Here is a 26,622-nt window from a genome sequence, read left to right as displayed (position 1 = left end):
GAGGACTCCATGATATCAGAAGGCCAATTAATTACTTTATTATACTATATTATTCCATACTATATTGCACTATATTATACTACATCAAAACTGAAACTGAACAAGAACTCAGCTGAGCAAAATCTCGTGACTTTCTCCTGACCAACAGTCTGGACACGTGCTTGGCTCTGATAGGCCGAGGAAACAGAACACATCACTGTGGGTACACAACCTCCACATTGTATTCTACTTTGGCACAGCACAACAGCAGCAAATGAGATTGGAATTGTTTTCATCGTTCTTTCTCTGCTTCTCTCGGGTTCAGAGGATGTGAATCCCACAGCTCCTGTAGAAACCTTTCCCACTTCACTACTGTCTGTTTTGGTTGGTAGGTGTCAAGACTAGCACAATTTACTGGGGTGAACTGGGGTGGGAAACCCAGATCTGGGAGAACCTCCCACCTGCTTTTGGATATTCCCTGTTTAAATGGCCAGGGATGGCATGAGCCATTGGGTCAGAGCATCCTGTTGATGACAGGAGCAGCTCAAAGCACCTAAAACCCCACCACAAGCAATGACTAAACCCCATCCATGGCTCTGGGAGGAAAGGCTCAGCTCCAGGCTGTGTGCAGACCATTCCTCCAGGAGCACTGGCCCTCCTGAAGGGCTGTTCTCTCCTCCTGGGAGCTGCTGCTCTCTCTAAACCATCCTCTGTCAATCCAGCATGGGAGAGGGTTGGCCAGGGCTGAACTGAAGGCACCCTCTTAATCAAAGTAAGAGGTGGGAGCTGGAGTGTTTGCAAAATACTGTACAAATGGGAGGGTTTGATGGTGTTAAATGAAGGATCAGATTCATTAAATTAAGTGGAAAGCAATGTACATGGATGATTTCAAGGGTTGAGGCTGAATACGGGTTTTATATAGGAAGTGATCAGCCACTATACACAACACAGAGCAGCTCTCAAACATTTTTAATGACAGTATTTGTACACACTTTAGTTTAATTAACACATGGCACCGGAGAGGGTTGGTAACTAGGATATGTAGTCCACACCAGTCATCTCAATCAGAATACATGAAATTTCAAGCATCAATACAACCAGAAGAACAGTACCCGTCCCTGCCCGGTGAGGTCTGGCAATTTGAATTTCCATCACACCTTGTGCTTTTTGGATGTGGCAGTAATTCCTTCCCTCCAGATGGAGAAGTCCCTTTAGAAGTCGATGATCAGATTCACATTTGGATTTATTTCTTGTTTTGCAATCAAAATTAAGGGGACTGTGTATTGTCACTGCCCAGTGGTCCATGTCACCTTTCTGACAGTTATGTTTATTAGTAAATATGTAGTAATTGCTTCCAGAATTAACTGGAGCCGCTCTTCTGTGTCTGTCTGTGTAGGAGAGATTTCCTGTGATGTGTGATCCCTTTGTTAGCATGGCAGTCCCTGTGTGTTGAGGGCTGTGGCTGGGTTTCAGTTCTTGGCAGGCTCGGTCCGGGGCACCAATTTCAGAATAATCGGCTTCTCTGGTGTTAGGAGCCCCACTGAACTCAGCTTGATTGGGATCTGCAACAATGAGATGGATAAGTTAAACATGCAGGGATGAGAGGTTCAGGCACAGCTGGATCTGCAGTGCCTGGAAGTGTGAAATGTCTGGCCTTGGCACCCGGCTCCCTCCATGTGCCTCTCACCTGAGTCTCTTTGCAGGTCTGGAAGGTGAAATGCTGCAGCAGGGAGACGATGGCGACTTTCAGAATCAGGAGAGCAAACCTCATCCCAATGCAGTTTCTGGGCCCAGCCCCAAAGGGCAGGTATGTGTATGGGTCTATGGACTCCTTGTTCTCCTTATTGAACCTGGAGGATGGTTGGGGAAAAGAAATGAAGGCAGCAAAACCACAAAACCTACACATCTTATTTATCCTGGGATCTCTGACTGCTGCCCTGCCCTGGTTTGGGTTTTTCCTAAAGTGTCTCAGGCTACCCCTGAAATTGAGTGCTGTGACCAAGCCCTTGTCAGAGACAGGATGGGGTCCCACTTGAGGGTTTAATTTTAATTCTCTCCATCCAGATTAGTGGAAGTGGGAAGTAAAGGGAAAATCCAGGCAACATCCTCTCCCACAGAGACAGATATTTCCTGTCTGTGGTATTTAGAGAGAGAAGAACCAGAAGTTGTCTTGGTTTGGAGCAGCCTATGGCTTCAGTTTCTCTGGGAATAAGTAGATATCAATTACAAAAATAACCAGCTAGGGAAGGTTATCCTTGAAAACAAGGAGGGAAAGCAATTCTGGAAGGATCAAATCTGGCATATTTAGTAGAAGCTTGTTTGTAAGGAACAGGTTCAACATGAAGGATTATACAGAGGATGGCCAGCAGTTACAAAACCTCCAAATTTACCCACTCTCAGGAAGCTTAAAAGCTGGGTACAAGATCCTGCGAGTATCAGTGCTATTCTCCCAAGAAGATTATGTTGTTTGAAACCCTGCTTTAAGCACAAAGCTTGATTTCCTTTTAAAATGACATTCCCACGAGCCTGCAATTTCTCATCTGTATTGTTTGCAAAAAGATAGGAAGAACACCATTAGGAAGCTAATCAGAGATTAATGCTTAATTACTGAGGAAAAAGCAGAGTGATATTTCTTCCCTTTCATTAAGCTTTTTGTACCTTTCTGGCCTGAACTCATCTGGGTTGGGCCAGTACTCGGGGTCGCGGTGCAGGACGTAGGGTGGGATTGTGACCACGACTCCTTTGGGAATGGTCACTCCATTTATCTCCACGTCTTTCTTGCAGGTTCTCTCAATCCGCCCCCCGAGGGGATAGACCCTGAGGGTTTCATTCACTGTCATGTCAAGATATTCCAATTTCATAATTGCTTCGTACGTGAGAGGAGCCTGCAGGACAACACAAGGAAGGTGACCAGGCATGTTGGCATCAGAACTGGATTGTCCTAAAATGACTGTAGGAACAATAGTATCCTCAACCCCCACTGCCCCAAATTTGACTCAGACTCGCTGAAGAACAAAAGGTAAGGTAGAAATTGAGCAATTGGTTTCATTTTTCCACCTATGAGTCATGGAATTGCTTGGAAATCCACGTGCTCTTCTGCAGAGTGTGGCAAATGGCAGTTGGGGTGGCTGGAAGGTTCCAGCTGCCAAAAGAAAACCACTGCAGGGCTGAGTTGTCTGGGTGTCTGTCTGCCAGATCTCTAGCTCCTAAACACCATGGATTTTCCAAGAGATGTCTCATTGCCCTGACTGAACCAGGAGGCCTGCAGGGTCAGAGTCCTCCCCATCGCTCAGGGTCCTCCTTACCTTGTTGGGCAGGACTGTGTCAATCTCCTGCAGCACCTTTTCCTGCACATCAGGGTGCATGGCCAGCTCATAGGCCAGGAAACCTAAGGTGTTGCTGGTGGGTTCATACCCAGCAAAGATGAAGATGAATGCCTGGGCCAGGACCTCTATGTCGGTCAGGGCTGTGGGGAGAGGAGAAAAGCAGTGTTGGCTGATGGTCTCAGCAAGGAGCAGGCAGCAGGTGGTGTTGAGGCAGGTTTGTTGCAGTTGTTTGCTGATAACGCTTTCATAACTGCTCTACCTGCCTGGAAAAATCCATTTGATAGAGGAGGCAGGTGATTTCCTGGGCATAAATAACTGACATGGCAGTCCTGCTCCCGGGATGTTAGTACCTAGTGCTGGCACCAGGAGACAGAGCTCCATCTGGAGCTGGGTGGTGAAGATGATGGTGACACAAACACCTCCCTCTATTCTCCTCACTCCCACAGCCCTGTGCCCATGATGGGGATTTGGCTGTTGTTACCTTTATGTGAGTGATTTGCTTCGTTCTTGTCCTGGCTGGCTGAGCGCTGGGATTCGATCATCAGCTGCAGGAAATCTACCCTGCCCTGGGAGGGAAAGCAGGAGAGTCTCTTTGGTGACAGCTTCATTGGAGGGCTTAGATAAGCAGATTTCACAGCCTAAGCACAAGTTTTAGACTGAGAGCATCCCCAAAATGCACACAACTTCCTTATTGAGAAATGTAACATTTGCTTTTTATTTTGGAAACCTGTCTGTACTGTCCATTAAGCCACTGGGTGGGAGAGCAGTGTCTTGAATGAATTTGGGTAAAGGGATCCAAACTCTAAAAGGCAGAATTTTGTCAGGAAGCAAGCTGCAGTTTTTGAAAAGCAAGAGGGGAAGGCACAACCCTAAAGGTGATTTTGCTACTCATGTGCTGCTTACTCTGCACTTGCTCATCCTCTGCCTAATCTTCTTCAGGGAGTCTCTCCCTCTCTCATTACAAGTGCTGCAGACTGAGGTTAGTCCACTTCTGCTGAGCCTTTATCTGGATTTAGCTTCAGATCACGGATGTACAAAGTCCTCCTGATTCTCTGCCAGGACAGGGTCAGGTGGGGCTTTTCTGACAGTATTAAAATGAAGTGTTTACACTTGAGTAGGCTCAGGGTTTTGTTGAGTCATTGTACTTTGGCTTCACCTTTGATATCATCACCCTAATTTTATCTCACTTCAGTGTTCTTTCTGCCACAATTGCTCTCAAATTCCTACTCACCTTGTGAGCCTCCTTTTCACGATCCTGCTTAATTTTGGCAAGGGATCTCATGAAAAAATCTACAGCATCATTGGGGAAGATATTTACATTCATCTTGGCCATGACAGGAATAAGGAATGGGAAGGCAACTGAAAAATAAATATAAAATTAAATTGCACTCTTTAAAAAAGAACCCTCCTGATAGCTGTGGATGCTACTGGGAATTTATTTCCTTTTTAAATTTCTTTAGATGAGAAAAGCATACACTTTGCCTTTTTTCCCCCTGTTTCATTCCCTTGGAATAGTTTTTGCATCACATGGGCAAAACCAAGCTGGGTATAATCATTCATTTAAGAGAAGACCAAGGCATATTCCACCTCCTATTTCTAAGGCTCTGATTTCTGAGGTCTGGTTACCTCTGGATACAACAGGCATGTGGCTCACAAGAGAAATACTGAAAATTCTGAGTTTTTTGTTCAGGCTGAGCTGTTCACTGCCTTGCTGTGCTCATGCAAACATTTTCAAGTCCCTTTCAAGGCTTTTCCTTCCTCATGAAACTGGATCTTCATATTCTCTATAGTTTCATGAAATCTACAGCACCAGAACCTCCTCTGTGGACAGATCCAAACTTTCCCTGGGTTTCAGCAAGGTATCTGACATTAATTTAAGGTCCATTGCTGCTAAGCTATTGCACTGGAGGAAATTGCATCTAATTACAGTCCCCACTAAGCACTCACTTCCAGAAAATGCATTTCAGATAGCAGTGCTCTCCTCAAGCCTCACTTGCTTTTCAACCTTTAAATAATTTCCCAGCACTTTACTGGATATTTCTGGGTGGTTCATAAGTTTCTTGCACTGGGGATGCCAAAGGTGGAGGAAGCTTTTACCCATCTCATCCCCAGGATTTCAGCATGAAGCTCACAATGAGGAACTGGTGAGACAAGGGACAGCAATTCATTCCTAGCAAGGGAAGTTATCCAAGCAAAACCTGGAGTCACTTACATGACAAGATGAAGACTGGGTTAAAAAAGTCAAACTTGACCAGTTTCTTCATCTCTCTGACAAAGGGGTCCTTGGGGTTGTTCATGGAGTCAATGTTCACACCAAAGGAAGTGCTGGTGACCACATCCATGCTGTAGCTCCCAAAGATGCTGATGGAAAGTAGAAAAACATAGACTGTGGTTAAATATTTGGACTCAATGAATATATTTTTTTCCTCATGTCTATGTGACATTCAAATATAAAGTCTCAGAAGACCTCCTGCCTTAGGTTGGAAGAGAAAATTGGCTATGTGGCACTAAACAACACTTCTAGAGAAGGGGATAGATTTTTAGAGAGCTTTTGTTTCAAGACTGCACAGGTTTTGAAGTCAGACAGCTTTTTCCAAGGATTTTACAACAACATGGAATGGGTTGGTGGAAGGACAGCATGTGAAATTTAGCATTTAACCTCTTGAGGAGGGGTGGCAGCACACCTTGCCTCAAACAAGCCCTGGGAGTGGTCCAGTTCCACCCAGCACAGCCCCCTCTTCCAAGCTTGGGATGGGACATCTTGGATCTCTGGATTCACAAAGCTATGCTGGAGCACTTTCCTTCCTACCTACCTCTGGGAAGTTTCCTAACATCCAAATGAAATTTTCCCCTTTTAAATTTCCAGTCAGGCTTTCAGTAAGTCCCATTCCTCCTTTCAGAGCCCTGACTGACCCAGGGAAAGATCTGCATTGCTGGTAACCAATGAACCACAGCACTTTTAACAAGGTTTGCTCTGCCTGCTGCTCTTAGCAGCTACTTACTCCTTTACAGATATTGAGCTGTTCTCTTTCACTTGCTTTTGAACATTCTTCACCAAGGCTTCCCCATAGTGCTTCATTATAGGGAACATCTGTAACACAAACCAGGCATGGTCACTTCAGGACAATACATTTTACTCCTTTACACAGGCTCATGGAGACTACAGGGAGTGTCATGAATATTTACAAATAAAATCTCTCTGCTCAGGATTTATTTTAAGACTTTTCTGGTTTCAATTAGGCATTAGTCAAACAGGCCAACTTAGTTGCTGGGCTCTGACTAAAGAAATCAGACCCCTGTGATAATCTCAGCCTGAAAACACTGCTTACTGACTCTGATTTAGTCTGTACCTGCCCCTCTGGTTTACCTCCTTCAGTTTCCCACTGGTGAAGGTTGGAGAGAGCACAGTACGGAGCCTTTTCCAGTGGTCATCTTCAGCTAATGAGATGGCGTTGGTCAGTACCCCGGCCAGGTCTGCGCGCTGCAGGGGCAAACAGGCAGAGTTAACCCCAGGAAAGAGAGCAGCCTCCTTGCAGGGGTGGCAATGTGGCACACAAGCCCCTGCCCGGGCTCTTCCAGTGGCATTGCTGCTGGCAGCAGGCTGTGGCCTGACAAACAGCCTCTCTCAAGGCACACATCCATAAACAAACTCCTTTTCTACACTAAACCAACTGTGAGGTGCTATTCCCAGCACAAGTTCAACACCTGCATGTCTGTGTGTACCCACCATGTCCCATCCCTGCATCCCAGCTGGTGGCACGTGTGTACCCTTATAGATTCCTGCACGCTCCCACAGACCCAAATCCATCCATATATGCATAAATATGTAATAGGTGTGAGAACAGACTTGGTCTGCTCCCTCTGCCAGCCCGTGTGTGCAGTTCAGGCTGTAAGGCAGGGGAACAGTGACGTGCAGTGGTTGTGTTCAGCAATCCCTGTAGTGCAGCCCCTGGTTCCCAAAGCATGCTTGGCATGCCTGTCTCCCCCTGCACTTTTCTGGACCCTGTGGTCGATCACAGCACTTGTGCTCTTACCCTGCGGTTGGTGAAGGTGGTGTAACAATCTTTAACCAGCACAGATTTGATGATCTGGGGGTCTGTGACAGCCAGCGTGGGTTGTCTGCCATCGTAAATCCTGGTGGGGGGAGAAGAGAACCAGGTAAATAACCGCAGATAATTTAAGTGCAAGGCTTGGCTGATGCCCACGAGATGCCCATGTGTTGATCTAATGTTCTTCCATCAGCAGCCTTGTTGCTCTGTTGTCTGAGTACAGAATTGTAGAAAGTAGAGATGGAAAAGGACTCCTAGATCTTTTCCCATGTGGTTTTGGAAATGGTAAAGGGGGATAAACACACTCCAAATTCACTGGGAAATGAGCAGGGCTCGGTTGCTCAAAGGACCAGATACTAAATGAAGCAAGTGTCTTCACTTCCTCCCCTGACTCTCTGTGTTTTTCCAGGCACTTAAGCACATTACAGTATTAGAAGGAAACTTGTTCGACCCCTTTCAGGCTCTTGAGTTGGATGTCTGGAGACTTGGGCTGACAGCACTGAGACATCCTTGGAGATGAAACTCAGTCCTTGGTTTTGTCTTTTTAAGCTGCCAGTTCTGAAGGCTTTCCTGGAACAGATGTAGATTAAGCTGATCTGTGCTCTCTACCCATTTGTGCAAACATATATTTTCCAGACTCCATTTCTTAAAGCTGCTGTAGGGACCAGTGGATGCATCATGCAGGATATGCAAGGTTGTAGCCTAAGTTATAACAACTGTGATGAAAGCTATGGGAGGAGGTGTCTAGAACAGAAGAGCCATAACTGCAGCAGCTCCTGCTGCAGCAGGTGGGGATCAGCAGCACAAGGAATTCTTTGGATCAGCTCCAAGGGGAGTCACTCACATTCCTTTGCTGTTGGTAAACCAGAGGAACCCAACCTCCCAGTTCCAGATCCTGCTGAAGTAAATAGTTCTGCTGATGATTTTGTTAGGGGCAGGTGAGGGCCTTTTGTTACCAGATTTAAACTGCTTTTCACAGCACTGGTCAAAATAGTTTCTGTATGATGTGACAGTGTCACAGCTCTGTGTCACCAGGCTCCAAGTAAGCCACCTGCAGCACCCTGTCATTGCTGCTCTCATCCTGTTGGGACTTTCAGGGCTGCAGGTGGAGAAATGAACATGTTCCTAATGAACGTGTTCTTCCATTTGTGCAGATTCTAGTTTTACTCTCTGAAGAGATCAGTGGCTCGTACTCACCCCCAGATTTTCCCGTATTTCTTGAAACATTCTGTGTCAAATTCCAGGAAACCCTGTGGAATGCAATTTAAAAATTGTATTGGGTTATCCTGGACTGAAAAAGACCCACAAGGACCATCCAAGTCCAACTCCTGGACCTGCACAGGTCAGCCCCAAAAATCCCACCATGTGTGTGAGACTGTTGTCTGAATGCTCCTTGAGATCTGGCAGTGTTGGTGCTGAGTTATCTGAGAGAGGATGCAGTGGAAGGGAAGATGTTGGACATGGTGGGTGGGGAGGAAAAGCCTTAAACTAATGTTCAGAGCTGCTTTATGAGCAGCCAAAGCCACGATGAGGCGTGAATGTGCACTGTGCTTTGAGGGAGCTGTTGGCCAGGGCGCTGGCAAAGGGCAGCTGGAAATCAGCCAGCCAGGAGTGCTCCTCTGGGGATGCCCCTTGGTCTGTGCTGCTGAGCCTTATCCCACACTGGTCTTTTGTAGTGGTTTTGCTTTGCCAATTTGAGATTTCCCAGCCAATGCACCAATTACTGTGGTGGGTTCAGTGCTGACCAATCATCAGTGCACTCACTAGAATGCACTTCTCCATTTCCTGCTGTGAGGTAGGATTAGGAGAAAGGCAAAGCAGGCTCAAAACTTTAAAAGCCTTTAAAAGAAAATTTATTAACAGTAACTAAAAGAGTAATAAGAATAAGAACAAAACCTTCAGGACACTTCTCCTCCCCCTACAACCTTTCTTGGCAACATAAAGAAACAAAAGAAACATAAAGAAACAAAACCTAAAATTTCAGTCAGTTTGCCACTTCTAGAATAGTCTTTCTTCAGTTCCCTTAGGGAAGAGAAGTCCCTCTTGTTAATGTTATGGAGATCTCTCCACAAGAAAACAGTTCTTTTGTTCTCTTCTCTCTCTTTTAACTTCCACAAACAGCAGCCACCTGGGGAAATCTGCAATCATGAAATCCCTCCCATTTTCCACAAGCTTTTCCCACAGCTGTGTTTATGGGCCATGTCAACTTCTGGGATACTGTTTTAGAGATGAGCTGTTCAAGGCAAAGTTTCTCATTATCTGTCTCTGAAATCATCTTCCTGGAGGCGCAGGATCTTCATCACTCTTCTCTCCTTCTCTGTTCAAACTTCTCATAGGATCACAACTACTTTAACATCTGCTTACTTTAGCATGGAACCCTTTGCTCAATATCTACAATTTGAACACTTTCATCTCCCCATACTTTCATGCATTTAAGGGAAAAAGAATCTTCTCCATAGCTTTACAGGAGGATTTCAGCCCTAAGATCAAGACATCCCCTCATCCCTCTCATCTGGGACTTGACTTCTTCTGTACTGACTTCAGCGTGTTCATGTTGTTCCTCTACACTGCCTGCATTTTGTTTCTTTCTCTAGGGAGGACTGAAGCACTGAGAGAGTTAATATCTCGCCCAGGGCCTGCAGATGGTCACACTGGGCTGGGCCCAGTAGTTTGTGGCAGGAACTATGGCTGAGGGGGGCTAATGGCTTCTCCTCTCCCCGGCCCAGTCGTTTTGGGCAAATCTCAATGGTGGTAGAATCTTGGCTGAGCTGGCCGGGCCCAGGGCTGCTCCTGAGGCTGGCAGACCCGGCTGGGCCCTGGGGAGGCAGCCAGGCTGGACCCAGTAGCAGCAAGATGTCAGAAATTGCAGCCATGGCCTGGCCCAGCCTCAGCCCCCCACACCCTCCCCTCACCTGCCCGGCACCACAGGAATGGGGCCTGACCTGCAGCAGGGGCCACCCAACCAGGCCTGGCCCCTGTTATCTCTTTGGTGACCAAAAAAGAGTGAGTTCCCAGGTTTCTTTTGTCTTTAGCTTATGTTTTTCACAGAGGTGTGTACAGCTTTCCATTGGTTCAAACTGATTGTCACTTAAACAGAAGCTTTGCATCACTTCTGTGAATGCCTCCCGTGCAAACCCACCACACCTGTGCACAGGCCCTGCGTGACAGAGGAGCTGGCATTTGGAGATAACTTATCAGCACTCTGTATCTGTTCAGCTACAGCTGTGCCAGCAAAGGCAGCTTCAGGCACTCACTTTGCGATATTCCAGGGATGTCCCAAAGAAAGGCAGAGGTCTTGGCCCAGGAATGCCCAACTTCTTGAACAGACCAAACGGCCAGATCCCATACCTGCGGGACAGAAAAGAGAAGTGTTACAGCACTGTGGCACTGGGATGTGAGCTCTCCTCAACCTCGACACTGCAGCAACATCCCCTGGGACATGAGGGACAGGAGGTTGAACTAAGTGGTGGAAAAAAAGCAAGTGAAAACTGCCCTGTAAAAAACTACTTGATAACCATGGTAAGGCTCACACAGAGCTTCAGAGGGATCCTTTTGGTGTGAAAGCAATTGTTTCCACCAGACCACCTGTGGAGACAGCACCTGGAAATCTTGAGCAAAAGTCCTAAAAGGGGCTCATTGTCTACCAAAGGAGAGGCAGAAAACAGAGCTGGAAGAAGGAACACCAAGCTAACATGTTTGAATTGAAGAAAAATCAAAGCAATGCCAGGAATTATGTCCCAAACAGGGCTTTTGTCAAACTGTACTTCAATTTCAGTAATTGTTCTCCTTCCCTTAGTCCAGCATTAGCTCAGTGGAAGCCTAGTCTTGATGGTTTTCTCTTTAGATTTTATTGACAGCCTTGCAAATTTCTTTCCTCTGAAGCACCCTTCCTGGCAGCTCTGAAGTTATTGCTCCTACCTTGGGGCTTTCTCTTTCTCAACAAGGGCCTGGGCTGCAGCCCTTTGAAGCTTGTCTTTGGCTATGTTGAAAGAGCTCCTCAAAATACTTGGTTTTAGTTAGTAGCTGCAGCTTCCCAAGTGAGCAGTTCATTGCAGAAAGGATGTAAAGCAGGGAAGGTTTGGCCGGGGGATGTTATCAGAGATCCTCTTCAGGTCACGAGGCAGCAGCTGCTCAGACAGGATCTTGGGGATGCTTATTTGAAAAGCCAAAATCTAGGTTGAGACATAGGGAGAGTCTCCCTTACAATTACCACTGCTTTTTTTAAATTCTCGGGAGCCCAAATGAGATCAGTGTCCCCCAGCACAGCTTCTGCCAGAGCAAAAAGTCCAGATACCAACTTATGGTCCAAGAAGGACAGGGTGAAAAATGAGGAGCTGGGTGTGTTCAGGTGAAAAGAGGATTCACACAACTCAGTCTGTCAATGTTTAACTTTTTTTTGTCAAAGGTTAATTCGGTGCTAGGAATCAAATGATTGTGGATTCTCATTTGTAATGTTTATAGGTAGTCTAAGATGTGGGAGGATCAGGAAATGTCAGGCTGGGCTGGTTACAAAGCCCAGAAATACTGTAGGAAAGCAGGCTTAGACCACTTGAAACATGGCCAGGAAAATGTAGTCTAACACTTTTACAAGTAAAATGTGTCAGGGTTTTCTGCAGACTGAAAAGAACCATTCAGTGTAAAGCCAAAGAATAATCATTACTTCTTCCTACCATGGATGTGAATCAGAAATGGCTGAAGTTCCCTCATGTGTGAACTGGAACAGTGTTGCCCCAGCTGGACAAGAAGCATCTAAACAACCTCTCTGTGTCAATGGGCAGTGAAATTTATATTTTAGCTCTGATGTCAGAGCACAGAGATCTGGGTTTAGTCCCTTTTGCCACAACAGAATTACAGGGGCCTGCAGAAGGCACAAGTCTGGTAACCAGCAATCTCAGATAACCACAGAGTTACTGAAATAGGAGAGCTTGGGTCAAGATTCAGGGTGGCTTTTTTGGTTGTGTTAGTTTGGTTTGCTTTGGGGTTCAGTGAGGGTTTTTTTTTTGTTTTGTTGGGGTTTTTTTAGTAAGAGCCAGCACCAAACAGGCCTTTCAGTGATCAAATCACAGGAAAAATATGGCTAAAACTCTGAGCTTGCTGAGCTGCTGTGGCTGGAGCATTGCCAGGGCAGACAAATGGGCCGTGCTCGTGTGCACCACATCAGTCAGGGGTTTTTACCCAGCCCTGCCCTGCTGCAGTGCTGAATGGCACCAGCAAAGCCAAGGACAGCATTTCCTCATTAGCAGGGTTGCCCTGAAGCACTGGGGGTACATTTCTGCTGTGGGATTTTGTCTGGAAAGCCAGGAGCAGGTGGCTGACATTGCTCTGTGCTCCACTCCTTCCCCCAGCATGGGTAGCTGTGAGGAGGAACATGGGATGGAAATCAAACCTCTGCAAACGACCCCTCCTTGTCCAGGTGCCCCTGAGGAGAATCTTAGCTGGGCACCATGGAAGAAGTCAGGAGTAAAAACTGATCCTACAGATATTCTTCTCCTGGTGCTTTTCTGCTGCTCTCCACCTGTGCAGGAGGGTCATATTCTACTAGCTTGCCTGCAGAGCAGCCTCAGCCAAGGAGACACAGCTGGATGTCTGTGAAAAATCACCTGATGGTCAGGACCCTGACTGAAACCAGCACCCTGATGGTAACCAGTACCTGGCATTGTTATTATCCAATTATTTCTTTGATGCTGAGCCGTAATCTCACAACTGGATGGGAATACTCCAAACCTTGGAGCAAGATCACACACATGTTCAGTCTTTAGACTTCTCTGCTACATCCCAGAGCCTGGGTAGATGCTGGAAAAGTGGAAATCACATCTACTCTTCAGCAGATTAGTTGTATGAAAGTGAGCAATGGCAAAAAGAGAGAAATGGCAGGAGCAGAGAATCAATAAAGAATATTTTACTCACACTAGAAGGACGACCATGAAAAGAAGTACAAGGGCCCATGTTTCTGTAGAGAAAGAAGGCAGAAGGGTCATTTCAGTTCTTCTCTGATTGGCTCTGAGTTCTGCCTTGACGTGCTTGTCCCTCGTCAGTAGGAAATAGGAGTGTTTCACACTGTGCAATCTTTTTTATCCAGTCATATGATTTAGGGGCCCTCCTTCTGTGACAAAGGAGGAGGAGTGGAAGGTAAAGGTAGAAAAGCCTGCTAATCTGAAAAACACCATTCATGTGATAGACTGAACTGTCTAAGGTTCAAGTTATTTAATGCATGTGTTGCCAAACATTTCAGCTGGTTTCCCTGTTGTAAGTAATAACTGCCTTCCCATTGACTCATGCCCCTGGGCTCCTACACCAAACTAAATAAAAACAGGTTACAATGAAAAGGTAAATCCCATAGCAGGTGTCAGAGTTGGTTTACAAAAGGGAAAGAGAAGGGAAAAGGTTATTCACATATTGTATGACAAGAGCTTTTCTAGCAGATGAATCAACTTTGACAGAATTTAAGATTTTGTTTGAAATCTCTCTCTCTCTGTGTTGTGAAGTGCAAGTGCTGCCTGCGGTGAGTCAGAAGCAGCTTCTAACTATTTGTCCCCTCTGAAGGCTCTAGAAGTCCAGTCCACCTTGTTTGCTGGCCTGTGGCCAGGTGTTATGTAAGAGAAATGTTGTCACTCCACAACTGTAAACAGTCAAAGTGCCACCCTTTCCAAAGCACAAGCACTCATGGCTTGTGAATAAAACTCATGCCCACCCTTCTGCCACAGCTGAGGAAAAGGCACAGGAAAAGGGAAAACATGAATTTTGTACAGGCTCTCCTGTAAGGATGATGCTGAAAACCAAGAGCAGGTGTGGATGTGCTGAGGGGAGATTATGGTGTGGAGAAAACTGAGCTCTTTGGATGGTGTTTGTTAGTGGGGATCAAGCCAGGGCAGGAAGTTCTATGGTTTGCATTGGTGTGCACTATAGCAATTTTAGAGCTTTATTCAGAATTCTAAAATGAGCAATTCCCTTCATATTAGCAGAGCTGCTGCCCTCAGAAGGGAGTTTACTGTCTGCACTGGGGCAAGTTGGGTGGTGTTTTAATTTTTTGGCACATCAGTAGCCTTGTGTCTGCAAGGATGTGGCTGTGACATACACTGCACTGACCGAGCAGTGGATCTCAGTCCACATCCCAAGGAGCATCATCTGCCTTATCTCAGCATTTGTATCTCCTTTCTCTTTTGCCCTGGCCTTTGCACTGGCCTTTGGAGACAGAACAGTTGTAGATTATTTTGTAATAAACACAGTTTGCTTTAGTTTGACGTGAACAGACAAGTTCATGACACAGCTTTCCAAGCCTATGCTGGGTTCTGCCTTTCTTGATTCAGAGGTGTTGCAAGAGCATGGTTCAAGGTTCAAGAGGTTCTTTCCCCTTCAGGAAGTGGTCACAGCAGTGACTGGTGCTCCAGGGTTCCTCTTTGCCCATTTTGACACAGCCTTGAAATTTGAGTTTACTAGACACCAAAATGTTCCAAACTCACTGTGTTGGGAAATAGGTTAACACAGTTTATTCAGGAAATAGGATTGTTGGAGGGCTCTCCATCCTCAGTAAAAATAAGCCTCAATCTTTGTCCTCCTTGCATCATTTTTAGGGGTAATTATAGTTTCTGGAAAAATTGGTGTGAAAAACCAGAGATGTAAAGTTTTGCTGTGGTTTTCCATGGTGACCTGATGATCTCTGCCAAATGGAATGTGCCAATTGACTTCAAACAAACAACACAATCCCACCATCCCCTTAGAGACAGCTGGTGGATAAACAGAAGAACCCCATGGCAATTAATCCATGCCAAAGGGAAGTCAATGACCCAGGAAAGACTGATTGATTTTCACATGTAAGCCCAGCTCAGAGCCAGTTTATGCCCTAAGGTGCACTCTACTAAAACTGTAAACCCCCAACTGTGGTGTCCCCTAAGCTGCTCAGGGGTGCAGCACAGTTGTTCCTTCACCCTTCCAAGACCTTTATAACATCTGAGTCCTGACCACCACGGGCTTTTACACCCATCCTCTGCTTCTCCTGGACATTGGGAAGTTCCACTGCATCCCCCCATGGCTTTAGGGGAGCCCTCCAGGTGTCTGGAGCAGAGGCAGAGTGCTCAGGAGCATGAGAAGGTGAAAACCCCCAATTTTGGCTGTGAACACCCTGCTGGTGACACCTCAAGTCCTACTCATGGGTGACAATGACACACACAATACCCACCCCTTGTCATTTAGGCTGTTGCTACTGAGTTTCCAGGATGGTCACAGGCTGAGATGCTAAAAAGTCAAAATTTGCAGCAAATTCAGAGGAGGACTGAGCTGCTTTCCAATTTCTAATGCCCCTGAGAAGCTCAGATTAATGGATTAATGGTTTTCAGCAAAGCAAAATAACAACAGGTCGCAATGTGCAGCCTAATGAAGGGAGTACTGCAAATCCAGGCTGTGAACAAGGTGTGATGAGGAGAAAGGATTTTCAGGGAATAATGACTGGGGGCTGGGCAGAAAAATAGAGGAACATGTGTTTCTTTCACAAGCTGTGAAACCAAAGGATGTAGGGTTGAAAGGACACCCTGGAATAGCAATTATGACTGTGGCACAGGTGTGGGGGGGGAACGAGCTGTTCAGAAGAGAAAGAGCTGTTGGGGGGAAGGAAAAAAGCCCCAGTGGGTAATGTCTTGTGTTCCTGATGAGAAGGACTGCACAGGTATAGGGAAGGCCAGGCTGGAGAAGCCTGAATCTTTAGGTCTAACTCACTTTGGAGTATGGTTGTGAAAGAGGTTCTCCTGAGATACTTTGGGGAATTTGTTTTAGATTCCCAGGGCTGGAGCAGTAGAGACTCTGCAGTGCTACTCAGGGTATAAATATTGCAAAGTTGTGTCGTTATGGAGTACGTTAAACTCTCTAGATACTGATGATAAAAATTGCTGCTGTTCTTGCAGACCTCAGCTAATCTCTGTAGGGGAGGGAGAAGGCAGATTTCTGCCCTGGACAAACACCAAACTGGCAACCAGTGACACAGGTTTAGTCTCAGTGTTGATGAGTAATTTAAGATATTCTGAAAGAAGAATAAAGAGTAATATTACCTTGGGTGGAACGAACCACATTCATTTCATTTAACATTAAGTCTAAACAAAACCCAAGTCTGTAACTCAGACTCATTTTTCAAGAGGACAAACAGGTGAAACAAACCAGTGGAATATCTCAGGACCTTCAGTGTAGACTGTCTGTAACCTCCTTTTTGAAATCAGCTGTGCTAATATTATCAGCTAGTTATATGTCAAGCGACTTTCAACTGCCTGAACAGCCGCATTGCAAGGATGCTCAGAAGAAATCAAACCAGTAGGAAGTGAAGGAAAAAAACAACAACAATGATTTTGCAGTTCAAAGTCCACTGTTTTATATTTTTATGTTCTGGCCATAAAATCTTCTTGTTTCTATGCCTGACTCAGAGCAGCCCAGTGCTAGAACACATTGACTTGCTGGAGTCCAGTTAAGGGAGGGTCCAGCAAATCAGTGGCACTTTTCAGCCCCTTGGAGAGGTGCCCCCAAACCCCTTGGTTTGTTTAGTCTGACTAAATGATAGCTGGGCTGGAAGGAGGTTGCTATGAGAATAAATGCCAGGTAGAAGAGCTAGTGAATCAAATTATGATGTTGGCCCAGAGACAAATGGGAATAATCCAGCCATGAGTAATTGCTAGGCTGAAAATGAGCACAGTCCTGGCCTGGAAAGCTCAGGAGTCCTTACTTTATAGGGTTAAAAGGGACGAAAAAAGGGTCAGATAATGTAAAATGAGGAGAGATAAGGAACTGCTGGCGGGAGGAGGGAGTAACACATTAAACTTAGAGTTCCTCTGCCAGAGCATTGCAGGTTCACTTTCTACACAGAAGATGTGGGGCTGCAAATATTTATTTTCCCTGATACACAGTGGTTTAGTAACCCACAGAAAAATGCTTCATAATGAAGGTTAAAGTTTTTTTGCTGTGGTGAAAATATTGATACACTACTGCTGAAAAAAAATCAATGTATTTGGAGGGTTCTCTAATTATACTTTATGTAGTTCTGTGTATAGATGACTGATACCCTCCCGCATTTAGATTTCTGTGGGATTTAAAAAGCTCACAAAAAAACCTCAACAAAAACATAATTAATTCCCCTGGATGTTTTGTTCCATATACTGAACTTTGGAATTAAACAGAAACTAGGACATTTTTCTGATGTTTTTTTCAGTTAAAGTAATATCCCTGATATATCCCAATCTTCCTTCATAATCTTTGCAATATATCATTATATTTCTTTTCATTCCAAGAAATGACAGCTACAAAAGCTGTATGAAATCTGGATGGCTAATTAACTCTGAGAACTGCATTCTTTTGCCCAATCTAATACAAAAGCCTGTTCGAGGTTCTTTAGCCTTTTAGAATGAATTAAGAAATAATAAAATACCCTGCCAGCTCCACCCATGACTTACCTACAATGCAATGAAAGACAAGGTTACATTCCACAAGGGAACAGCAGCAAAAATCCCTGACAAAAGCAAATACAGGTGAGGGACAAATGCAAATATAGGCAAGATGTATTCCCAGTACAAGAGGGAGATCATGTTCTTGATATTTTCAGGAGGATATTTTGATGAGAGTGGTGCTTTGTTGTGCCATCATTTTGGCAAAGTCATCCCAAGAAGTCATTGCCCAGCAGAGTCCTGCTTTGGCATGTCAGAATTCTGCTTTGGGGTGTCAGTTTTGCCCTGGGATGTCACAGCCTAGTGAAGTCCGGGCACTTGACTCATTCAGAACAGTGTATCTTTTAGAGGGTGACAAATCATCGGGTGTGTGAAGACTTTGCTATGCAAAGCAGTGCCCGAGATTGTGCCCAAGGCAGGAATAATAACGTCATGTCTCCAGTCGGTGTCCCTGCCATCTCCCACAGGGTGACCTGCTCCCATTAGCTCATTAGCTTCAGCTCCCTTGTGGTTGGAGTTACACCCTTAGTAAGGACCGTGAGACTCCGGTATTTGTCACAAATGAAACCAAGATCCTTTCTCAGTGTGTTTTTCACACCACAGATCACTCACCTCCATCATTTGTCATGGGGAAGTTGCTCTTTGGTGGCTGGGATAGATGTGACAGCTGTCCTGACAAAGATGTGCCAAAGTGCTCAATGTCAGAGCACCTGGAGCTTCATGCCAAGGGCTCTGTGTGATAACAGAGATGATTGGGGGTTAGTGCTTTTCACCTAAATGGGTGTGTTTCCAAATTGCCACTCCTTCCATCAGCTACCTGATCTGCTCATCTTGGCATTATTTTCATATCACATGTCAGTGCATCCTGATAGGTTCTTTTTCTCTGTAGTTTTCTAAACAGAAGTTTCTTGGGGTCTAAAGTTTTAGCCTAGAGTCAGGTTGGATTTTTGGGGTGTTTGTTTGTGCTTGTTTTTGTTATTTTAAAAACCAGTACCTAAAATCATCTTACATGAGCAAAATACAAGCTTGTTGTTTGAATCACTCCGTGATAAATCCTTAGGTATTTTGTATTTGTGTTAAGGGTTAGTCTGTTAAACAAATAGAAAGAAAAAAGTAGGATCATCATTATTTCAGATTGGAAATTACTCTGAGGGGTCAAAGGAGTTTAAAGTACTCAGTAGCACAGACCTGGGTCAAAAGGTCCCTGGAACTGGCTTATCTGAACTCAGAGGCTGACAAGAATAAGTCCTTTGGGGTGTCATGAGTTCTGATCTTGGGTGTGGTTGTAAAAACCTTTCTCTCAGTTTGACTTGCTCATGCACCTTGCCTGGTTGAATGTTTAACCAGTCACTAAATGGTGTGGTGGTGCTCACCTTGCTGAGCCTGGAAATCCCTAATAGAAGCATGGGAGAGAATGAGCCCCACCAGAAAAAATGCCCACCAGTCCCAAGAAACTGGGCATCTGGTTTTTCTGGAGCAGGAAACTTTTATTTGGTCCTTCTGTGCTTTTATGGCATTTTGTGCCCCTCTGGGTTCTGACTTGTCCACACCAGCTCTGCATCCCTGGCAGGGGGCACTTTGCCTGTATGCAGAAATGCTTGCCTTGGCTGGTGGGGGCATCTCCAGCCCCAAAGCTCCAAATCTTTTGGGTGCTTATTTCCACAGCAGGCTGTTCCAGCTGTTCTTTTGATTGAGGGAGAAGTTTATTTTGGAGAATAGTTTGGCGTGTGCTCACCAGAGCGCTCCAGCTCTGGTTCCACACTGGTTGGTACCGACACCTTGGAGATGGATTCAGGTGCAAATCTGACAAGACACATATAAATGACAGGGACAGAAATAGTAGCTTTAAAACACAATTATTCCCTTAGGCTGATGCTCCTGCCCAGCAGCATGGCAGGTTCTCAAGGAAAAAGCAGCAGGAGGGAAAGCAGCTTCAAAACCTTTCTCTGAAGTTTCATGCCCTCACTCTGCAATCCTTTTATACTCAAGAAATCCTTACATCTGTGACCTGAGTTACCAGTGCTGAGTGCCTGAGTGGAGAGTGGGAATCAGATGTTAATTAAGATATTGATCACTATCAACAGTTTGACCAGTGGCCCTTGTCCATCTCCATCCTGATTTACACATTTGAAGAAGAGTCACTGCTGACCCCTGCCATTTCATCCCTTCCCCAGGATGCTTCTTGGTGGTCAGAGCTCCTTATTTTCCATGTTAAGTGGGGGAAGGCTTTTCTTGAAGGCTTCACATTATGCTTTCCTCTCTCCTGCTCCAACACCAGCAGCAATTCCCAGTCTTCCCAATAACCTTCAGCTTCCCTGTGCCTCTGTGTATAACAAAGGCAGACCTTTAAAATGTTGGACAGAGACCCAAACTGAAGGGCACCGTGATAAATTCTGGCAGAAGTCTGACATGATGGGAAATTCATTCCTCCCACATAAATTATTTTCTTGTGCTTTTCAGGCTTTAGCCTTTTCCTGTGCATTTTCAGCAATAAACAATGAAATATGACATTATTTACTCGTGAAGCACTAATAATGTGTACACACCATAAAACCTGAGGCTGCTCTGGTGAGCTCCCTGTCACAGCATAAACACAGGGAAGCAGGACATGCTGGGGACCCCGTGCAGGGACAGGCACCTGTCCCAGCTGCTTCCCTGCTTTATTCCTCCCTGAAGCATCACTTACTGCAGGCAGCCCAATTTATTCCCTGCTGACTTAGCTCCCCAAACACATGGCATGCCCTCTGCTTTAGGGTTCATCTCCCTTTATTTTATAAACACCCCTGAGCTACTCTATTGCTACCTGACCCAGCTTGTTTAGTGACACAACCCCAGCTCAGCAGGGGCTGGGATATAGGATAAAACCTGAGCCTTGCTAAACCCCACTGCAGGGCTTGGGCATGGCTAACTCAGCATGGCTGGCTGCAGGGGCGAAGCGTCCGAAGGGATTTTCAGTATGTGTGCATGGATAATGCCATAATGAAGTCCAGATGCTTGAAGTTTTTGCATGATTTTTTTATTTATTTATTGAAGCCTTTCATGTTGATGTGGCTTGACTTTGTGTCACTGAGCTTTGGGTTAGCTTAGCCTGGCTTTGTGAGTTCAGAAAGAGCCATGTCCACACCATGTCCCTGGATCCACTTGGTGTCCTTGGCACTTGTCCTTGGCTCTATGGGCTGGGAGCTGGCTGGATCTGCAGCAGCAGCCTCTGCTTGGAGAAGAGCTTTGTGGGATGTGTTTATGGCATCCCTCTGGTACCACTTCTCATGTTATGCCAAGCCAGGGAAATTTTAGATTTAAACTAAAGGTGAATCCTGGGGTGCTATCAAGGCTATGAGCCCAGGGGGATTCCTGCAAAGACCCCTGTGAGGACTTGGATTGACTGTGTGGGGTAGCCAGGCCATAGTCTGTCATCCTTTTGGGTTTTGGCAGTGTGAGGAGCAGGGTTTGCCTCTGGACCCCTCAGAATGCCCAGGAGATGAGAGCTGGCAGCGTGGTGAGCCTGCCTGAGAGCAGCGAGGAGGAACCTGGCCTCCTCCAAATAGGAGGCAGCTCTGGCCACATCTATTATCATTATTGGAGCTGTCAGCTGCGATTCAATACAAGGCTTCAGATGGATGTATCAGGGCCAGCTTCCTCACTGCCTCACCCCAGCACAAGGAGCCAGCTCCAGCCTCATTTGTGCTCATTTAATCCATTGATTTCACCCGAGCGAAGGGTGAGGAGGGAGGCAGCAGTGGGATCTGTTGGACTGAGGTTTTTTCTGACTTAGAGATGGGGTAATTGAGAGGTGTTTTAAAAAGCTATTTTTAGTTTTATGAGAAGGGTGAGATAATTTACATTGTTATAATTAGAAGTTAATTATTTTTAATTATAATATATTATAAGAGATTTTTTGTTTATTAGCTTTTGTTATGCTATGCTGTAAATGCTTTAGAGTTAATTATGTAAAATTACTTTTCGTGGGCCTAAGTTTTACACCTTAACTAAAATTTAGGTTTGCATACAGATGCATACTATGTGAGCCTTCTGACAGGCTTTGAGAATTTTCCATAAATCCATTTCCCAGAGGTTCTGCAGGCCAGAGCCAGGGCACTGCCCAGGCTCCTGCATCTCACCCTCCACGAGCCATTCCCAGGAGATGGTGGGGGGAATTGGGGTCCCAGAGTGTTCTGCAAACCCCAGAACAAATGCACAGGGACAATTCTTCCAAAATCAGGTCTCTGGGAAGCTGGGCCATAACCCTCTCATCTTCTGATCTCTATTATTTTCCCTCTGCAGTACATTCTTACAGCTTGACGGTTTTGCTCCATCTTAAGGTTGTTCTGAGAAAGGGAGACTGCTCACTATTTTAGCAGAAGTCAAGCCTGTATTTCTCTGCTTTCCAGCCCATTCCACAGAGCTGTGCAGCAGTCAGTGTCAAACAAGCAGGGCCATGACAATTTTCTCTTATAAAAAGAAAATGTCAGAAGTTAGATCCCTGTGGGGTGCTGAATTACCTCCAGTGTCTCCACATTTGCATAGAAAATGAGAATATTCAGGAGAGGCAGTCAGTCTGCTCTAGGAATACAGCTAGAGTTTGCTGTCCAGATTAATTAAACAGCTAGAGATACTGTGAATGTGATTACCTCTTCTTATCTTGTTCCAAGGTCCATGCAATATCTACAGTGTTTCAAATGTATATATTTCAAATTATATATGTTCTTAAGACAAATCAATAGCAGTGGAATTCTCATTATCACCACCCTACAAATCAAGTTATATAAGAAGCAGAGGAGGAGAAACATTGGTGTGGCAACAGGCTTCACCTCTGAGTTTGCAAGTAGATTTTCCCTGTAAGAAAAATGACTGAAAATCCCAAAATTTTAATTGCAAAGCAAATCAAAAACCCCAAAACTCTCCATTATCCCCTCTTGTAGGTGAGGTTTTGAGAAGTGGTTTTCTGAGTACTCAGGATTGGGTACTTGAGGTGAAACAGGTGCCAGATTTTGGCTTGGCCACCCAATTCCAGCCTGCAAATACTTCAGTATCTTCCTCTCCATGGACAAGGAGAGTTTAACAGAGGGCCACCACAGAGGACCTGGTAGGAACTCAGAAGTTAAATTTGTTTTTTGGCCCCAAGAGCCGAGCACACACACCTCAAACTCTTCCTTCCCCCAAGGCACGTGTATCTAAGTAATTATTATTCAAATTAATTGAGAGTGCAGCATCTGAGAGGAGTGGAGCCTTCATAGCTGCCAAGGGTAGCCGCTGGTGGCTCAGCCCCAGGCTGCTGGGCTGGGCTGGGTCCCTCCAGCCACAGAGGGCTTCAGGCACTCACTGCCTCTGCCATCGTGGCTCTTCCAAAGCCACCGGCACAGCCTGGCTGCCTTCAGAGCTGGCAAACTCTGCCACCTGCAAGGTCAGCAAAGTCCCCAGTGCCCTTTCAGCCTGGTGTGATAAACACAGGGTCACAGAAGTTTTCTGAGATGGCTCTGAACAGGATGTGCCCTTCGTTATCCAAACGAGGTCGAATTTGTGCCAGCCACAGCCATGAGTCACGGAGGCTTCGATTGGGATTTCTGATTCCTGAACAAGGACTGATGAGGCTCTCTGGTAGCTCCCATTAATCTTCTTCCCTGTGAGCTCTGCATGGCTGCAGCTGAGGAGGTTTTGTATTTCATTTGCACAAAAGGTGACGGTGCAATGGGTCTGACAACCAGGACATGGATGGGAAGGATCCTGTCTAGGTTTTGGATTTCAGGGCAGTCCTTTGCTGTATCTCAGCAGTGCCTTGCAGGAATGCAGGCAGAGATCTCAGTCTCTGCTTGTGAGACATGAAACAGCTTCTCCAGGCATGGGAAGGAGTTGTTCCTCACTGCCCTGGTAGATCCAAGGCATCCCATTCCTGGGAAATTCCTTAGCATGGCAGCAGGGTGAGTGACTGCCCAGTACACGATACCAGCAACCCTAAACAGCAAAGCCACCTGTGCTTTCAGCTTGGGAGGCTTCCTGCTCCATGTTGTGTGGTTTAAGTCTCTCCTTAGTATTTCAGGAAGCTTTCAGGCCAATTAAATCTTTAATGATCGCTCCCAGCTCTTTGCGCAGTGGCTTTACCTCTGCCTTTGTTACAGATGAAATGTGTCTGTGTAAAAACTGCCTCAAGCCCAGCCAGAACAAGCCAAACCTTTCCCTCCCTGCTCCCTCATTCTCCTCCCCAGACCCTGCTCTGCCATGGAGAGCAGAAACCAGCAGCCCTGTGTTCAGAGTCCCAGAAAGCCAAGGGAATCAGTTTTCTATTGAATCTTTCATTCTCCACATATCAAAACACTTGGTGGAGACAGGGCCTGTAGGGAAGCAGAGCTGCTATTTATGTGATCAATAAAAAGTTTTACATGGAGCCTTTGATGCTCACAAAAGATGGGAAAGAATGTAGCTGAAGCGGCTGTTCACATGAAAACAAGATGTTTATTGGTATTGAAACACCCTGCTAGGCTGAAATCAGATGCCAACGATATGAGCTCAAGCCAGGACAGTTTCTTGTTGTGGAGGGGAGAGGAGCAGCCTGGCTTTTTTGCATAGAACTTGCTAGAATTTCCCTGTCATTATGTGTAATAATAGAAGGATAAATGCACAGCATGGTGATAAGATTGAGGTTGGAGCCAAGGGGGACAGAGCCAATAACTTTTTATATATCTTTCTTCCACGTGAATTTTTCACACCTTGAACTACTTTTCCTTGATTTTCTTCTTCTTCTTTTTTTATTGAGGCAACAGCCAATAAAAGAAACTAATGGGTTAGAAACCACGTAAGCAATCTCCCACTGAGCTTTATTCCCCACAGGCTCATTGCATCAAAGAGAAAGCAGCAAAATAGGGCGACCAAATGCTACGTAGGAATGAAAACAAGTTGGCTGCTGCCAGCTCTGTCCCCCACACAGGGCAGGTCACGTTGCCTGGAGGGGCTGTTGCACTTGTGGGGTTGTGGCAGCCATCCAGGCTGGGCTGAAGAAGAAATCTGGGGGCTTTTCACAAGGCAGCAAAGCTCCTGCCTTTGCTCTGCCTTAATCCATCCCCACTCCAAATGCAAATTCATCTCTCCAGCTGCCCCACTTCCTCCTGTGCCACCTTCACTCTTGGAGGTGAGGTTTCTTGCTTGCTGTGATTCCTCTCTCACTGTGTTTGAGTCCTGTTTTCTACTTAGAAGGTGCAGAGACACAATTTTCCCATTAATCTCCTGTCTGCCCCTTCATCAGGAAGGGTAGTTTCATCCCCCTCACAATGTCTTGCTCTCCTCACTCCACCTTACTGACTTTAGCCATGTCCAATTAGCAAATTCAGGCCCTCCATACAGAGCAGATATTATTTCCACCTCACTTCAAGCTTACCACTTCACCAGTTTTTGTTGTGCTCTTTTTTCCAGCACTTGGCAATTTTGCTCCATAATAATAATGGGATCAGCATCTCATAATTAGTGCAAACCATGGTACAGCATCCTGGGGAACGAGACACGGTGGGAAAACATGGAATGTCCCCAGTGCTTCCTGGGAGATGTCAGCCCTGAGTTTTGAAAGCAGTCTAGAGGGAGGAAACAGGGGCCACTGCACAGAAATGTAGGCTGGGGATGGTGCAGCATTAAATCTTGTGCTCTGGGCATGAAACCTTGCAGTCAGCACAGAGCAACAGCAGCAACACCATGAGCAACTTTATAAGGGCTTTGAAAGTTGGAAGAAAGACTTTATGAAGGAGAAACTCAAGGCTTTTGGTAAGGGCTCGTCCTTCCCCTAAATTTTGCTGGCTCCACAGTCACAGTTTGCTCAGTGGGGTGGGAAATGCAGCTCAGGGTGTCTTGCACCCACCACTCCAGCACCAATTCTTGCTTCTGCCTCTCTCTCGAGATCTCCTCTCCCATCCTGTGCAGCCACAGCTGTGGAGCTGCTCTTAATTTCCTGTGTTACTCAGTCACAAGCAGTGCTGCTGTGAACAGCCTCTAAAAGGAAACAGGGGAAGAGCATTAGGAGATAATAAGTCTTATTAACAGCTTGGAGAATCTGCATTTTAGAGTGAGAACCACACTTAAAAATCAGGAGAGACAAAGGGGCGCCTTGCAAAAGTGAGTGTTGCCTGGGCAACATCAGCATCTGCATCCCTACATCCCCCCAGCCCTGGGCTTAGCAAATATCCTCACCGTGGTCCTTCCTTCCATGCAGGCTCAGATTTACACTTTGCTCCCTCTCACTCACGTCTGCATCTGCTTCCCTGAGATGAATGCACAGGGATTGGCACACAAAGTCTACATATGCTGCTGGCAAGGAATGAATCTTCCTTCAGTCTTTCCTCTTGTCCCTCCTGCTGTGCTCTGCAGAATCCCAGGTCTGCTCGCACACAGTGCAGGCTTAACCCCACTCCCGTGCCTTCAGACAGAGCTGGGTGCACTTGTGCCCTCATCTCATGTATCTGGCTGTGTCTCTTCTCAAAGTTACATTTGTGTAGTAGTTAGATTAGAGGACCGCTGCTTTTCTTCTTTTCTTGCTTTTTTTTTTCCCAGCACTGTAAAAGAAAAACACACTCATCTTCCAGAGTTGGGAGTTCTCTTGACAGCAGAACAGTCTGATGGATGTGCCAGGACATCATTTCATCAGAATCTCAAACCATGAGGTTGACTAGTGCCCTTCATTCTTGTCATTTGAATCCTCTTGATGTGTAAGAGCACATTAAACTCCTGTGAGAGAGAAGTGCTGCACAGCTCCTTGGGAGAGAGAGCAGCAGTGGCTCATCCATCCAATCCTGGGATGGCCCAGGTGGATGGGAGCTCTTGGATAGCTCACTGCAATGAAACAACAAACTTCTGCAGGTACCTAATCCTCCTCCAGCA

At 45.8% G+C, this 26,622-nt stretch overlaps 1 protein-coding gene across 1 annotated transcript; it reads right to left on the bottom strand.

Moving 5' to 3' along the window:
• Positions 1 to 981: 981 nt before the first annotated feature.
• LOC118692543 (cytochrome P450 3A9-like) lies at positions 982 to 13,332 on the bottom strand. Its single transcript, XM_036392444.2, has 13 exons — positions 13,262 to 13,332; positions 10,609 to 10,702; positions 8,552 to 8,604; positions 7,340 to 7,439; positions 6,673 to 6,786; positions 6,308 to 6,396; positions 5,518 to 5,666; positions 4,537 to 4,664; positions 3,787 to 3,871; positions 3,285 to 3,445; positions 2,638 to 2,864; positions 1,667 to 1,829; positions 982 to 1,541 (listed from the first exon to the last, which is right to left on the bottom strand). Exons 1-13 carry the CDS (start codon positions 13,330 to 13,332, stop codon positions 1,449 to 1,451), a joined length of 1,527 nt encoding a protein of 508 aa, XP_036248337.1. The 3' UTR covers positions 982 to 1,448.
• Positions 13,333 to 26,622: the final 13,290 nt, after the last annotated feature.

Source organism: Molothrus ater, chromosome 16 (assembly GCF_012460135.2).
Source record: "Molothrus ater isolate BHLD 08-10-18 breed brown headed cowbird chromosome 16, BPBGC_Mater_1.1, whole genome shotgun sequence".
Lineage (NCBI taxonomy): Eukaryota > Metazoa > Chordata > Aves > Passeriformes > Icteridae > Molothrus > Molothrus ater.
Note: the sequence above shows the minus strand (reverse complement) of the source record. Positions and strands in the feature narration are given on the sequence as shown.